At 36.2% G+C, this 16,777-nt stretch overlaps 1 protein-coding gene across 2 annotated transcripts in view; it reads left to right on the top strand.

The window, feature by feature from the left end:
- The window catches only part of CNTN5 (contactin 5), an 834,919-nt gene that overhangs the window by 266,110 nt on the left and 552,032 nt on the right, over positions 1–16,777 (top strand). The window contains exon 2 of one of the 2 annotated variants that reach the window (XM_030918933.1): positions 5,356–5,577. The exons of the other annotated variant lie outside the window; for it this stretch is intronic. Within the exon in view, the coding sequence (XP_030774793.1) occupies positions 5,356–5,577 (222 nt within the window). The remainder of the gene's footprint in view (positions 1–5,355; positions 5,578–16,777) is intronic. 2 annotated transcript variants of the gene reach the window in all.

Genomic DNA, 16,777 nt, shown 5'->3' on the forward strand with positions numbered 1-16,777 from the left:
ACATTTCGTCATCGGCACCTTGTTTACTTATTCAGCCTTCCATATCCTCCCACCTCTCTCCCTCATACTCTGTGCTCCTGTTTTAATCCACCAAGCAGGCCATGGTGCCTTTACTTTCTAGGTTTTTATATATTTTCTTCCGTGTCTGGAGTGTCTTTCTTTCCCTACTGAAGACTTGACTGAGCTTATCACTAATGAACTTTCAGGACTCAGTTTAGATAAAATTTCTACTGGAAAGCATTTTCTATTTTCTGATGACTAAAAGCTGAATGAGAGTTTTCTCTAACCATGCAGGGAGCCCATAGGTTCTTGAATTTCCTTTTATATCACATGATACTAACATTGCATGAATACCACCTTTTTTTCCAACTAGATCGTAGCTCCTCGAGGGCTAGGGCAGGATTATTCACTTTTGTTTCCCTAGCATTTGGCACCTGCTAAGTTGTTACCACATGTTTGTTGAATGAATGCATGCATGCATGAATGAATGAATCAATTGCCACATTTCTAGTAACAGTTTTGGGTTCACATTAATTGATGAAAAGGGAATCTTTACTGCAACAGATAAAACTGATTACGTAACAGAGGAAGACCTGGCGTAGCGCACTTAGTCAAATTAGCATTTGGCTCATCTCTATATGGAGTGGCACAAGCCCATTTCTGTACCACTTACTATTCGGTTAATATATATATATATACACACACACACACACACACACACACACATATATATACACATACATACACACACACACATATATATATATGATTTATAGCCACAGTGACGTTCCTGGCCTTTTTAAAATTCATTTTGGCCTTTCTATTTTTCAGGTTTTTCATTGATTATCCTTATCTGGCTTTAAGAACTATAAAACACAGTATCATACTTCACTGTAATGTTTAACACCAGTCTGGGATAGTTGCTTTTTTTTTTTTTTTTTCTTTATAAATGAGCAGGGCAGACAGTTAAAACACAAAGCAACAGATTGCCCTGAGAAATGAATAGGTTCAGAGACTACAACTACAAACTACCTTAAAGGAAAACTCATTCACTTTTCATTACCTTACACCTCTAGGTGCCAAAACTTGCATTTAATTCCCTGTTTTAAAGGAGATTTTATGTCTACCCATAATGTGTGCACATATAGTTTGCCCAAGAGAGGTTAGTTCTTTTCAGTTAAAATTGATCCACCTTCATCAGACTTGTGGTTGAACAGCAAAGACTGAACGACATGAATCTCTTAACTCCTGATGGGCTTGGCCTATACATATCATGTTCATTTTAAGTGTGGAAAACATCTAAAAATATACTTTCTTGAGTTTCAGAGAAATCATATTTACATTTTCACAGAACAGAAAATGTTAAACTTAATTCGATGCTTAACACCTGAAGTGTTATTTTCAAATCACAGAAAAATGCTTTTTGCATTCTAAAATATCTCTATAAGACAGCATAATTAGTCTAAATAATTTTAATTATGAGAAAGCTTACTGACCGTTATACATTTTTTAAATCAAAAATTTAGTTAGCAATGATTAAATTTAAAGGCCAGATACTCTGAACAAAACTATCTGATTCCTTTTGTTTTTTCTTTTCTTTTTTTGAGATAGCCTCTTGCCCTGTTTCCCAATCTGGAGTACAGTGGCGTGATCATGGCTCACTGCTGCGTAAACCTCCTAGGCTCAAGCAATCCTCTCAGCTCAGCTTCCCCAACAGCTGAAGCTACAGGCATGTGCTGCTACATGTGCCTAAGTTTTTGTACTTTTTTTGTAGATGGGGTCTTACTTTATTGCCTTTGCTGGTTTTATTTATTTTTATTTTTTATTTTATTATACTTTAAGTTCTAGGGTACATGTGCATAATGTGCAGGTTTGTTACATATGTATACTTATGCCATGTTGGTGTGCTGCACCCATCAACTCGTCAGCACCCATCAATTCATCATTTATATCAGGTATAACTCCCAATGCAATCCCTCCCCCCTCCCCCCTTCCCATGATAGGCCCCATTGTGTGATGTTCCCCTTCCCGAGTCCATGTGATCTCATTGTTCAGTTCCCACCTATGAGTGAGAACATGCGGTGTTTGGTTTTCTCCTCTTGTGATAGTTTGGTAAGAATGATGGTTTCCAGCTGCATCCATGTCCCTACAAAGGAGGCAAACTCATCCTTTTTATGGCTGCATAGTATTCCGTGGTGTATACGTGCCACATTTTCTTAATCCAGTCTGTCACAGATGGACATTTGGGTTGATTCCAAGTCTTTGCTATTGTGAATAGTGCCGCAATAAACATACATGTGCATGTGTCTTTGTAGTAGAATAATTTATAATCCTTTGGGTATATACCCAGTAGTGGGATGGCTGGGTCATATGGTACATCCAGTTCTAGATCCTTGAGGAATTGCCATACTGTTTTCCATAATGGTTGAACTAGTTTACAATCCCACCAACAGTGTAGAAGTGTTCCTATTTCTCCACATCCTCTCCAACACCTGTTGTTTCCTGACTTTTTAATGATTGCCATTCTAACTGGTGTGAGATGGTATCTCATTGTGGTTTTGATTTGCATCTCTCTGATGGCGAGTGAAGATGAGCATTTTTTCATGTGTCTGTTGGCTATATGAATGTCTTCTTTTGAGAAATGTCTGTTCATATCCTTTGCCCACTTGTTGATGGGGTTGTTTGTTTTTTTCTTGTATATTTGTTTGAGTTCTTTGTAGATTCTGGATATTAGCCCTTTGTCAGATGAGTAGATTGCAAAAATTTTCTCCCATTCTGTAGGTTGCCTGTTCACTCTGGTGGTAGTTTCTTTTGCTGTGCAGAAGCTCTTTAGTTTAATGAGATCCCATTTGTCAATTTTGGCTTTTGTTGCTGTTGCTTTTGGTGTTTTAGACATGAAGTCCTTGCCCATGCCTACGTCCTGAACGGTACTATCTAGATTTTCTTCTAGGGTTTTTATGGTATTAGGTCTAACATTTAAGTCTCTAATCCACCTTGAATTAATCTTCATATAAGGAGTAAGGAAAGGATCCAGTTTCAGCTTTCTACTTATGGCTAGCCAATTTTCCCAGCACCATTTATTAAGTAGGGAATCCTTTCCCCATTTCTTGTTTTTCTCAGGTTTGTCAAAGATCAGATGGCTGTAGATGTGTGGTATTATTTCTGAGGACTCTGTTCTGTTCCATTGGTCTATATCTCTGTTTTGGTACCAGTACCATGCTGTTCTGGTTACTGTAGCCTTGTAGTATAGTTTGAATTCAGGTAGCGTGACACCTCCAGCTTTGTCCTTTTGACTTAGGATTGTCTTGGCAATGCGGGCTCTTTTTTGGTTCCATATGAACTTTAAAGCAGTTTTTTCCAATTCTGTGAAGAAAGTCATTGGTAGCTTGATGGGGATGGCATTGAATGTATAAATAATCTTGGGCAGTATGGCCATTTTCACGATACTGATTCTTCCTATCCATGAGGATGGTATGTTCTTCCATTTGTTTGTGCCAGTGGCTCAAGCCTGTAATCCCAGCACTTTGGGAGGCCGAGACGGGTGAATCACAAGGTCAGGAGATGGAGGCCTTTGCTGGTTTTAAACTCCTAGCTCAAGTAATTCTCTCATCATGGCCTCCTTGGCAAGCTTATCTATTCTCAGTTTCAGTAACCATCTATTTGGTTACCATTTCATAATCTCTCTGATGAACCTGCATCTCCCTTAAGTTTGCAGAATCTTAACATCAACACGAATGTCCTGGAGGCAATGATTTAGTTAGCAATGATTAAATTTAAAGGTGGGATTTAAAGGCATGAGATTAACTGCTGGGATTAAAGGCATGAGCCGCTGTGCCTGGCCGCAAACTGCCTGTCTTAAAAGTATTTCCAAGATCAGTGAATTGTCCGGCTTAAATTATACTGGACATAGAAAAAATTTCCAGTTACTTATTTCTCTTCAGAGTTCATCATAATTAATTTGTACTTTTTAAAATTTGACCTATATAGTAAACTTACTGTTTCTTATGGACATAAAGGAAAGTTAGTTCAATCCATTTCAGGCAGGATGCTCAACTTTTGTAACCAAACACCTTGGGAATTAAAATATGGAAATTTCTCAATAAAATAGAGAATTTCATCGTTTTCCCACTTAATAGTATTAATCGGTATACATTCGATAATAAAACTTAGAAAATGAATTTCAATCCATTTTTTTTTTTATATTCCATAGTGAATTTGAGTACTTTTCAAGAACATGAGGTATTACTTAGAGCCTAGTCAAAACACATGTGCTACACGGAACACATCTCCTACTACATAATAAATTTTAGTGAATGAAGTTCCTGTCCGTATTTGTAGAATATAAGTGAAATGTTGGTTTCCTCACTGCATCTTAATAATAAAGAACTGATCTATGTGAATGGCTATTGTAATATTAAGGTAAACTTTTAAAAGTTAGTTTACAAATTTTCCTGACAAAGTATTGTGCTTGGGCTTTTGACTGTCTTCCCTTTTTTCCTACTTACCCGTCTCTCTCTCCTTGCATTCTTCCTTCCCTTCCCCCATCATTTATCCTCTCCTCTCCTCCCCTCCCCTCTGTTCCCCCCCTCCGTTCCCCTCTCTCCTCCCTTCTCCCCTCTCCTCCCTTCTCCCTTATCCTCCCTTCTCCCTTATCCTCCCTTCTCCCCTCTCCTCCCTTCTCCCTTATCCTCCCTTCTCCCCTCTCCTCCCTTCTCCCTTATCCTCCCTTCTCCCCTCTCCTCCCTTCTCCCCTCTCCTCCCTTCTCCCCTCTATTCCTTTCTCCCCTGCCCTCCCCCTGCCCTCCCCCCGGCCCTACCCCTGCCCTACCCCTGCCCTACCCCTCCCCCTCTTCCCTCCCCCCGCCCTCCCCCTACCCTCCCCCTACCCTCCCCCTGCCCCTCCCCCCGCCCTACCCCTGCCCTACACTGCCCTCCCCCTCCCCTCCCTCCCCTTCCCCTCCCCTTCCCCTCTTCCCTCCCCTTCCCCTCTTCCCTCCCCTCTTCCCTCCCCTCTTCCCTCCCCTCTTCCCTCCCCTCTTCCCTCCCCTTTTCCCTCCCCTCTTTCCTCCCCTCTTCCTTCCCCTCTTCCCTCCCCTCTTCCTTCCCCTCTTCCCTCCCCTCCCCTCTTCCCTCTTCCCTCCCCTCTTCCCTCCCCACCCCTCCTCAATATTACAACTAGTAGAATTTTCAGAAAATACTAAAAAATATTAAAGTAACGTTTTTCACACTCACACTGTAATCTGAATTTGCTTGCAGCTCCAAAGGTTTTCAGTAATGTCTTCAAAAGAAACAATTTTCATAAGAATAAAACAGTTTCCTCAAAATTCACATTTTACTGTATTTTTTCTCTTACAGAATATTCAAAAGCTCTTCCTGGTCTCTCCACTTCACATGCCACTTTGTTAAGAATTAAGAAGAGTTCATCTTCATCTCTCTTTGGTTCCAAAACCAGACCACGATACAGCAGCCCTCCATTGGGAACACTGAGTGCTTCTTCACCTAGCTGGCGAGGGGCAGCTCAGCATTATTATTCCCCCATCAATCTTTATCATTCCTCAGATGCCTTCAAACAAGATGGTAAGTGTCAAAGAAAAATGGCTCCAGACAGAATAAAGGAGGCAAAGAAGACTGATTTAAGACTGTTGCAGTAGAGATCAAGACTATTCCAATAGGAGAGAGTGATTGAACTCAACTCTGCTAAAAATGAAAACAGGAGAGTTTTTAAAGCTGGAGTGAGCTAGTAGAAAATTGGAGGATGATAGGGGAGATACTGGTTAACGTGACTAGGCCATCTGTGTTTATTGATTGGTGCTTATTGAAGTTAGGCTACTACCCTCTCATAGAGACTGGGAGATAGAGACCCTGTTTCTTGATGGTTACATTTCAAATGGAGAGCTTCCAGGCCCTGAGACAGACATTACTGGGTTATAAAAATGACGAGAGCCTGGAAGACTATTTACATCTCAAAGTGGCAGAGAATACATTTGCAGTTGCAGCTTTCTAAAGTAAATGCTCTAAGGAAAGGGAGATTAGAAGACTATAGTCAGGAAGAAACCTGTCTAAAGTTTATCGAGGTGAGAGGAATGCTAAGCTGTGTTGGTTGTAAGTTAGTGTTCTGCTCTAAACATCTTTAAAGGATTTATGTGCGTTATTATTTAATTGCACTCTATACCAATTCTAATTTAGGATTACGACTAAATGCATTCATACACTGAAAGTAAAAATAGACATTTTTGGGAGGGCAATTTGACAGTGAATATCAGAAACATAAAACAGACCTATCCTTCAATCCAGTGGTTTTATTTCTGGAAGTGTATTCTGTGGAAGAAAATAATAAACAGAGCACATAATGATATGTATATAGCATATATACTATATGCTTAGCATTACTTAATGGAAAATAAGAAATAATCTATACATCCAACCCTAAGATATCAGTTAAATTAAGGACTGATCTACAGCTATTAGCTTGATAGTTTGAACAACATTTTCTAGATGTTCTCTACCTTTATCGTTTTTGGATCTATCGACAAAATAATGCCTGGCTCATTAATAGCAAGACAAACTGGCACCTGTTATTACTAGTCTCTGTACAGTCTGTTTTATATAGAAATGGGTTTCAGTTTTCTCAACACATATGTGAAGTAGCTACTGTTACTGCCTTCTATAGAAATGAAAACTCTGGGACAGATAAGTATTTTTCACAATGTCGCACTGCTAATAGGTATCATAGCCAATTTTTATTCACATCAACAATGATTTTAAGACTAGTACACTTCGGCTACATTTCATTCATGACTGATGAAAGAATAAACATTCAAAGATACATTTTGAAGGAACTTAGATACCAGAAAGATTCTGAGAGTGTCAATTAGGTGGTGGTGCCAGGTGCAGCGAGACTTATCCTTTGTGATTATACCAATTGTTGCCATGTGGAGCATTTTCTCATAGTGTTGGCATCTAAATTATATGTAAGCATTTTGTTAGAATTCCAAAAATGTTTTGTTTTCCAAAATACTTAATGTGAGTTTTTAACTATTACCGTTAAGCCTAATATGAAACGTAATCAGTCAGAGGTGTTTTTGGATTTGTTTTCTTTAGGCATTATTATCTTGTGGAATGGCAGTAAGGTAGAAAATTGAGTGATCAGAACTATGATCTACTTTTATAGTTGGTATAATTTTCACCTAACTAGTGTTCTGCCTCCTTGTTCTCTAGTGTCAAATGGCAGTTAAAGTGGTCACAATGGTAAATATAAGTATGAATTCAAATCCATGGAAATAATGAGAACAATAAATATTGGGACATAAAATGGAGCCAGCTGTGAGACCAGTTCAAGGTGTCTACTATTAATGCCTATACACCTACTGTGAACTGGTCCCGTTTTGGGTAATTAGCCAGAAAAGAAAGAAAATCTGGTCAATTACCTATTTCACAGTATTTCAAACATGAAAATGGAATTGTTATTCAGTAAAAGCACAACTCTCTGACATGTTGATTAGGCAGTTTTTTTTTCTGGAAAATCCTCATTAAGAGTTTATTTGATATGATGGTGAGTGACCTGAACATGACTTTTACTGTACCCATGATAATGAGTTTCATCTGTTTCAATAAAGGCAGATGCAACCCAAACAGAAACAACAAAATGAGAAGAAGTAATTCTCTAAAACTGTGCTCCTCAATCTTTACAAATAAAACCTCTGTTAAACTAAGACACGCCTTCAAAGATCGAGGTAGAGCAAGATAATCTCACTTACAAAAAGCTCCCATGTGATGATGATGCTGCTGGTCTGTGGATGATACTGAGTCATAAGGCTCTGGGCTGGGAACCAATTTAATATAAGTTAGTCCTCTGCTAATTTATTTTAATCCATATTTAGAGTGTCAGGAAGAATGGATAATCTGAGTATTTTCCAAGTAATCTTGCGTAACTGCTGTTTTCTCTTCTGAGCATTTTATAAACCTTAGCTAGATGCGACTTTGAATTCTTTCTCTCTGACAGGAGTCTGACATATGGCTTTTGTCAGGTAATTCCCTTTAGCCTTAATAGAGAGTACAGCTGAGGTTGACATGCTCTTGTGAAAAATGAGGAAACTAACAGAGCCTGAATAGAAAATCATCCCACTCCTGTTCAGAGTTAAGCCAAGAAATACCCCAGACAGAGCAAAGATTTTTATGAAAAATATAAAGACTCAGCTTGCAGAGCAATTTGGGGAAGCAGTTCCACTTATGGATATACAACTTGGAGAAACCTTCCCATACAAGTACAAGGAAATAAAATGCATCTTTACTGCAATATGTGTCTAATAGTAAAGGTTGGAAGCAACTCAGATGTCCATCAAAAGGGGAATAGATACATTGTACTTTTTTAATTTAATGGAGAACTAAAATTGTTAAAGTGAATACAAAGAAAATGGATAGACCTCAAAATAGAGAGTGAACAAGATGCGTTATGGAGTATTATATATAATATGATATCACTTATGTAAAACAATGGAAAAATATATTCTACTTATGGATACACATAAGTGGTATAATTTTAAAACATGAACTTGAGATAGCAAGTTGACTACAGTGCTTATCACTGAGGACAAAGGGAGAATGAGAGCAGGAAATAAGTACCAGGAGAGGGAATATACATTATCTTGACTTAGTGATACTTTATTTCTTGAAAGAAACAATCTGAAATAAATATAACACCTGTAATGACTAGACACTAAAATGTCTCACAGTAATTCCCACTTCTTGGCATTTACAATGTAATCTCTCACTTTGTCTGTTGACTATGGCTATTATTAAGTTGCTTCTGGAGAATAGATTATAAATAAAGTAATGGGATATGACTCCCAACAGTGGGTTACAGAAGCCACTGGCTTCCATCTTGTTTGTCTTTTTTGCTTTCTGGCTTGCTCATATTGATGGAAATCAGCTCATGCTGAGAGCTGTCCTATTGACAGACCCACTGGGAATGGCCTCTGGCCAACAGCCCAAGAGCAAGTGAAGCACTCAGTCCAACATCCCTAAGAAATTTGATTCCTACTAGTAGTCACGTGAGTGAGTTGACTAGTTGTATCCATACCTATTCGAACGTTGGGATGAGACAGCTTCCCACCTTGTGACAGACACAGAGCAAGGGTTGAGCCACACCTGCTTCCCTGACCCACAAAGGCTGTGAGGTAATCAACACATAATCTTTGTTCATTTTCTGGGCTTCCTTTCTACTATTTTTACTATAATTCTATATTTCTGCAGAAAATCATTCTCATAGTTTCGTAGCTTTAAAGTTTCCTTTACATCTTTCCTCTATTTTAAGTTTCTGTGTCATCTTGTGATCATCTCAACAGGTTGGTATTCTTTTCTAGGAAGCCAGTTCCTCCATTCAGCCCAGATTTGTTTATTTAGGTCTTGATTATGCATTCTTCTTTGTTCTCCTTTATATTTTGTACAAGGCCTACTTTTTAGTCCTATTTGTTACATAAACAGATGCTGCAGAGAAAATCTGTAAAAAAAGGCAAATGCCGCAATTAGAAGAGATAAAATTTCAATCTTCCTACTACTTGCTCACAGTTTATATTAAATATATTATACTTTATTCATTACATTAGAAATTGTGAAATATTTAAAATATAAAGGAAATAATTCATGAAAGCCTCTTGTGACTATATCTATTAACTTTATAAAACTTTAATCTTTTCCCAAATTTGCTTCAGTATTTTTTGACATAAAATTTAAGTTGAGAGTTCTTATTTTGCTTGGGTTGTGTCTCCCACTTTTTCCACTCTTAGAGGAACCACTGTACTTACTTTGTCATTTATATGCATGTATTTATATTTCTGTACATATGAAGCCTGTATTTCTATACATATGAAGCTTATGTACGTTTTTTTAAAAAAATTATGTCAATGATTCTGTGTATATCATTCATGATCCACCTTTTCTGGATCAACGTTATATCCTAGAGATTCATGTATCTTGATATCTTCAGTTCTAAGTTCATTTCATTTCCTATAAAGCATACTGCACTATGACTCTATTACAATTTCTTTATCCATTCGCTTTTTGTAAATATTTTGGTTGTTTCTAATTTTATGCTGTTATGTGTCAAATGCATTTTTTCATGCCTCATTAGTAATTGTGTTAAATGTATTTTAGGAGTGCAATTTTTATATAAAAGCATTGTAACATTTCCAGATACCGTCAAATTGCTTTCCAAAGTGATTGACACTTATACCAACATGGTACGAGTGTTCATATTTCTCCGTGTTGTCACCAACATATAATTTTTTGGCAGTCTCTTGAGTATGGTATATTTTATTGTGGTTTAGTTTGCGTTTTCTTGACTAGTGAGGTTGAAATTTCAAATATTGGACATTCTGTTTTGTTCTAATGCATATTTTTTATTCACATATGTTGACTGTTTCTATTAGAATATTTTACTTTCATTGAACTGTAGAAAATTTACAAATCAGTTGGTCACTAATTGATTAAATGCATTGCAGATATATTCTCTCAGAATGTAGCTTATCTTTTTACTGTTTCAGTAGCATCTTTAGTTAAGCAGATTTTTTTGATTTTTGTGTAATGTGACATAGCAATGTTTTCCTTTGTAGTCTGTGCTTTTCATATCTAAAAAAAAAAAAAAAAAAAAAAAAAACCCTTTTTACCTTAAATTTTTATTTTCTTTCAAATGTAAATTTTGATTTTCATATTTAGGTGTTTACATGAGATTATTTTTGTATATAATATGAGGTAATTACCTGATTTCATTTGTTTTCTGTTTTTGGAGTACTATGTATTTAACTAATGTCAATGATCTCCACTGATTTGTGAAAGCACTCCCTCATATATTTTCAAACATACTTTAAATCCTTCAGTAACGTGGTTTAATGTTTTCGAAAATAGTTTTCACATCTTTAGTTAAGTTTATTCCTAGATCTTATACAGTTTTTGTCTCCTAGAAAATAATAACATAGTAAGCATAGCATAGTGTTTGTTAAGTTGGTATATAGAGCCCTGTCACTCTGTTTCTGTTGTCTTTCTGTTTTTGCTCATATGGCCTTGTCTAATAATATGTGTTAGATACTGTATTTGGGAAAATTGCTTGTTAAAATAGCCAGCTGTGTGGTTAGGAGGAACACAGAAAAGGTTTGGTTAAAAGTAGCCGGTATCTGCCACACACTTTGATTTCTTTACGATGTTTTCATTTTTCCCTTGCTTTCTGTTAGATAGATTGTTTTCTATATTTAATTCCTCTCTCTTTTATATCTTCTTTGCATCATATAACTGTTTCTTTTGTGATTACCATTAACTTAGTCTATAGTGGTTATCAGTAATGAAATTTCCCAAGTATAATGTTATTCAATAATTTTATTTTTTCAAACATAAAATATTTGCATGCTTTAAGTACTTACTGTTTTTTCTTTTGCTAATTTTCCCTTATTTACAAAAATATGTTTAATAATCAATACTTAATTATATTTTCTGTAACATTAGTATCTATAGTCGTAATTTCTTCCATTGTGATTTTTCTCTCTGTGTTCACTTTTTGGATAAAGCACATTTTGTAGTTAAAAAGGATATCACTGTCGCAAACTATTTTAGTCTGTATCTGTCTGGACATATCTTTATTTTGCCGTTACTCTTGAGTGACAGATGATTTGGCAGGGTGTAAAATTTCTGGGTTGATAGTTATGTTTCCTTAATACTTTAAATATCTGCTGGCCTCTTTTGTAGCAGGCAGGTGTGTTATCAATCTAGTTATTATTTTCTTTGTTAATAAACTGCCCTGTGGAAGTTATTTATTTCTAATGCTTGACATTTTGTACTTTTACTATGAGCTTTCTAAAAGTTTATTTTTGCTTATCGACCCAGCACTTATGAGACAATTCAAAAGAAAATATAATATAGAAATATAATTTCAAAGAAAATGTAACATCTTTCTTTTCAAATGTGCAAAATCCAGCTATTTTTCTGATTTGTCTATTCTTCACTTCTACACTTTTGGTGTGTTATAATTGCTTACTTAGTTTAAGGAAGTCCATTTCTGCCTTTGTATTTTGGAGTATCTTAAGCATATTTATTTTAAAGTCCTAATAGATAGAAGTTTAAGTGTATTTTATCTGGAATAAATTCTTATTCCTATTATTGACTTTGCCCGTTTTTTTTTGCAACATAGAATTTTGTATCTATGTTGTAATTTTTGGTTTTCCTTGCAGGTACATACAGAAAGGAAGTATTTTATTATTTTATTTTCCCCCTCTCAACTCTGTCTTTTCCTCTTATTTTAAACCAATTTATGGTCACTGCCATCTTCTCCTTCCAAACTCTAGATAAGAACCAGTTCTTATAATGACATTTTGAGGCATTATAGTTCTGTTTGGGATATTGAGATTCAGTCACTGTGCCTGGGAATAGCTTAATTAAGTTCACAGTCAAGAAGCTATATCTACCTGCTTTCATCTTTGCAGGTCCACACCTTTCAATGTACTGTAGCCTCACATGTTCACAGAAACTGACACACATACATACACACAAAAGGCATCCAACCTGTTGTTATAGGTATCGTGACAGAGGTATATACAGTATTATTTGGTAACATAGAAGAGAGGCATCAAATCTAACCTGTGTTGTATGATTAAGTGAATCAGCCGGGCGCGGTGGCTCAAGCCTGTAATCCCAACACTTTGGGAGGCCGAGACGGGCGGATCACGAGGTCAGGAGATCGAGACCATCCTGGCTAACACGGTGAAACCCCGTCTCTACTAAAAATACAAAAAATTAGCCGGGCGAGGTGGTGGGCGCCTGTGGTCCCAGCTACTCGGGAGGCTGAGGCAGGAGAATGGCGTGAACCCGGGAGGTGGAGCTTGCAGTGAGCTGAGATCTGGCCACTGCACTCCAGCCTGGGCGACAGAGCAAGACTCCGTCTCAAAAAAAAAAAAAAAAAAAAAAAAAAAAGTGAATCAAAATTGAGGAAGTGATACTGGATCTAAAATATATTGCATGTGTAGAAGTACATTATAGATAAAATAAATCATGTGTTCAAAGGCAAAGAGGCAAGAGAGCACACTCCTGTGTTTAAGGACCTGCATGTTATGTATTATACTTTTAGCAAAGTGTGAATGGCTGCAATGAAATTATAAATAGACTTAGTCTTCTTTTTAAGGAGTCTAAAAATTTTATCAGTATTAACAGCAAGCCTCGATTAATCAGTGGAATCTTTTTAGCAGCAGTTGCCCGAGAGACCTCTGAGCATGCAGATTTAAAATAATAATAATAATAAAGTCTCTCTTGTAGGAGGAAGGAAATAAGGGGGGTCAGAAAGATGCTTTCACATTTATAAAGGAAAAAACTGATAATTATCTCAAGGAAAGCAGTAGTAGCAGAGATAAAGAGAAAATAATAGTTTATCACCCTGTATTCTACTAGAGTGTCTCCACATAGGTGTATTTGGTCAGAGCAGTTGTCTTCATTGACTTTTTTTTTTTTTTTAATGTGAGACAGGGCTTCACTCTGTGGCCCAGGCTGGAGTGCAATGGCATTATCTTGGTTCACTGCAACCTCTGCCTCCTGGGTTCAAGTGATTCTTTAATCTCAGCCTCCCTGGTACCTGGGACTACAGGGTCATACAGCCACGCTCAGCTAATTTTTGTGGTTTTTGGTAGAGATAGGGTTTCACCATGTTGGCCAGGATGGTCTTGAACTCCTGATCTCAGGCGATCCACCCACCTTGACCTCCCAAAGTGCTGGAATTACAGCCATGAGCCACTGTGCCCTATCCATTCATTGGTTCTTTTTAAGTTTTATTATGTCTAATTGTTTTCTGTTTGTCCTGAAATGTTTTCAACATTATAACAGCAATAGCCGGAATCCATTATAGAATTCCAATCATGTGGGATTAAATTAAAAGGTAAAATGTAAAAGAAGACTAGACTAATTCGTTAGAGTAAATTCCAGTAGAAACATGAGCAGCATATAGTGATAACAAATATTTTTGTTAGGTCTGTTTTGGCCCAGAAACGTCTTCATAGAGACAAAGTACATATCTGTAATAACTTATACATAGCTTTGTTTCCAAATTTTTAACAAGTATTTTTAGAGGTTTATAAACAGATTGGCTCTAAAAAGTAGCTTAAATGCCCCTTTTATACAATTACTTTACCTCTCTATGTTATAATGATAACAATACTCAAAATGCTTTGTGAATGTTTTTGACTCAAATTTTTATGCAGCTCTCTCAACTATTTTTCTTTGATTGGTCAATAACATATTTAGAATAGGATTACAGTGAACATAAAACATCTGTACAGGTTTATTAAATGAAGATGTACTTTTCAAATTTTTTCTGTAGGAGATATTGGCCATCCACTGTGTGCAAGCTGTACATTAACTCATCACAAGACAGTTATTACTGTTTTAATCTCTAAAGTTTTGAAAGTATTTGATAAGTATCCTGACTGTATAGCACATTCATATGTGTTATGCTTTCTATGTGAAATAGAATAAAATAATAGTTATATAGATCTTCAGAGATATGTACAATGATTGTGGTCTAGTACTAAATCAGTAACATGAATAGCTCATTATAAGAGTAATTTGTGAAAAAAAAACTTTATGAACCTTTATATAATGGCTGCTGCTTCTTTGTAAACTAATGATAGCATTCTTTCTTAGTCCATTTTGTCATTCGGTTACAGTATACCACAGACTGGGTAATTTAAAATGAGCAGAAATGTGTTGGCTCACAATTCTGGAGAAAGGGAAGTCCAATACAAAGTGCTGGAATCTGGTGGAGACATTCTTGCTGCATCATCACATGGTGAAGGTGGAAGGGCAGAGAGAGTGAGAGCAATAATGGATAATGCAATTGCAACAGTAATGGCCTAATCATGTCTTAAAGGTCCCACCTCTTAATACTGTTACAATGTCAATTAACTAAGCATAAATTTTAAAGGGGAAACACCTTGAAATCATAGTCGTTACCCTGCGGTATTTTATTAAATAGAAAGTTAAGTATCAGTGAATATGAAATAGTTTTTGTTTACACATGCATAATCATGGAATCGTTTATCTAAATTTAGGTAAGATACATGGAAAACTAAAAGAACTTTGCATATATTATTTTACTACCCTCAAGGGAAGTTACATTATTAAAATCATGTATCTTTATCTTCAGTGGTCATGGTGATGATGTATTTTAGTCACAGATATTAAATTTTATTATAGTAGTTCACTTAAACAATGACAAATCCCATCTAAATGTGAGCTGTTGTTTCTAATATTCACATATTCATGGAATGTATCTGTACTTGCTATATTCTGTTTCCAGTGAGAATTAGAAAACATCGTGTCTGAATCCACTTTGTTATTTATCATGGTAGTTAGATCATTTTAGCAACCAATGGTATTCCATTTAGAGCAAATTTAGTGACTGTGTTGTGATATTTGAAAAGTGTGATTTACCAAAAAAAAAAAAAAAAAAAAAAAAAAAAAAAGCTTTTGGTTATATTTTAATTAGCTCTATTCTTTAACAGATTTTCCCTGGTGATACAATTAAAGAAGCATCAAAATTTTTAGTGATCTGAAATGGTGAAAATGCATATTCTAATGTACCTGAAAATATTTGCATAGAGGTTAATCTGATAATTTGCTATACATATGGCCACATTTAGGGAGTATAGAAAAAGGCTGCATTCAGAATTACTGTGTTGCATGACAATGAAAACATGGTTGTGAATATTGTGGACTGGCCCATATTAGGCAAAGAGAATTCAAATGTTATACCTTCATCATCCCCAGGCTTTATAATAGAAAATAATCAAGAAAGGCACAGTAGTTACTCATTGATACTTGATTGAGGTGAGGAGATGCATATAGTCAATGAATAAAAACTTGTGAGCTGGTCTCATAAAAGAAAGAGGAGAAATGAAACAGTATCTAGAAAGGTGAGTACTGCTCATTGGCATTGAGCAACCAGAAAAGCCCTCAGTATCTACTCTGTTTTCAACCTGATTTGTTATTTTGGATAATAGCTTTGATCCCTTGAAATTGTGTCAGTGCAAATGTTTCATAGACCTAAGAGGTATAATGTGCTTTAAAAAGGAACAGCTGAGTTGTTAATAATTATTCTAAAGTAGTTATTTGAGTATAGGGTGACATTTAAGTGATTTAAAAAATTGACCAAAGTTTAAATTTAAAAAATTTCAAGGTAATGCATTGAAAGCCCTTATGAGTTAACACCTCAGACACATGCAGGATATATACTTTCAGGGGACTTAGGCAGGGATTATTAACCAGAACTGACACTAAACCTGTTCCTCCCTCTATAAATATAAACTGGTTCTTGACTTCATCTGTTTTTATTGTTATGATTTTAGTAGGAGTCAACTTAATTGTTGGGTGCATTTCATTCTTCTATTTGTGATGAGATAGTTAGGTTAAGATATTTCATCTTTGGATAGAGGCAGTCTGGATTAAGAGTGATTCAAACTAGATAGCTCAGACTTTTTTTTGGCGGGGGCGGGGGGAGGCGAGGAGCATGTTCTTGAGATTCAGAGACTGCAGTGCTGTTTTTGGTGGAGAAATGGTGGTCCTTAGAGGAAGCAGATAGTTTTTCTACTAAAGCAAAGCACATAATTTTGCTCTCTTTAATTCCCTCAGTGATAAACACAATCTTCAGTTTATAAATCCTCTGTGTCTACACAGGCTTTTAAAATGTTTAGCACTGTCTTCTGACAATTGGAAGGTTCCTGCATCTACAAATTTGTTGCCTTATGTTGTC

Source organism: Rhinopithecus roxellana, chromosome 15 (genome assembly GCF_007565055.1).
Source record: "Rhinopithecus roxellana isolate Shanxi Qingling chromosome 15, ASM756505v1, whole genome shotgun sequence".
NCBI classification, from domain to species: domain Eukaryota; kingdom Metazoa; phylum Chordata; class Mammalia; order Primates; family Cercopithecidae; genus Rhinopithecus; species Rhinopithecus roxellana.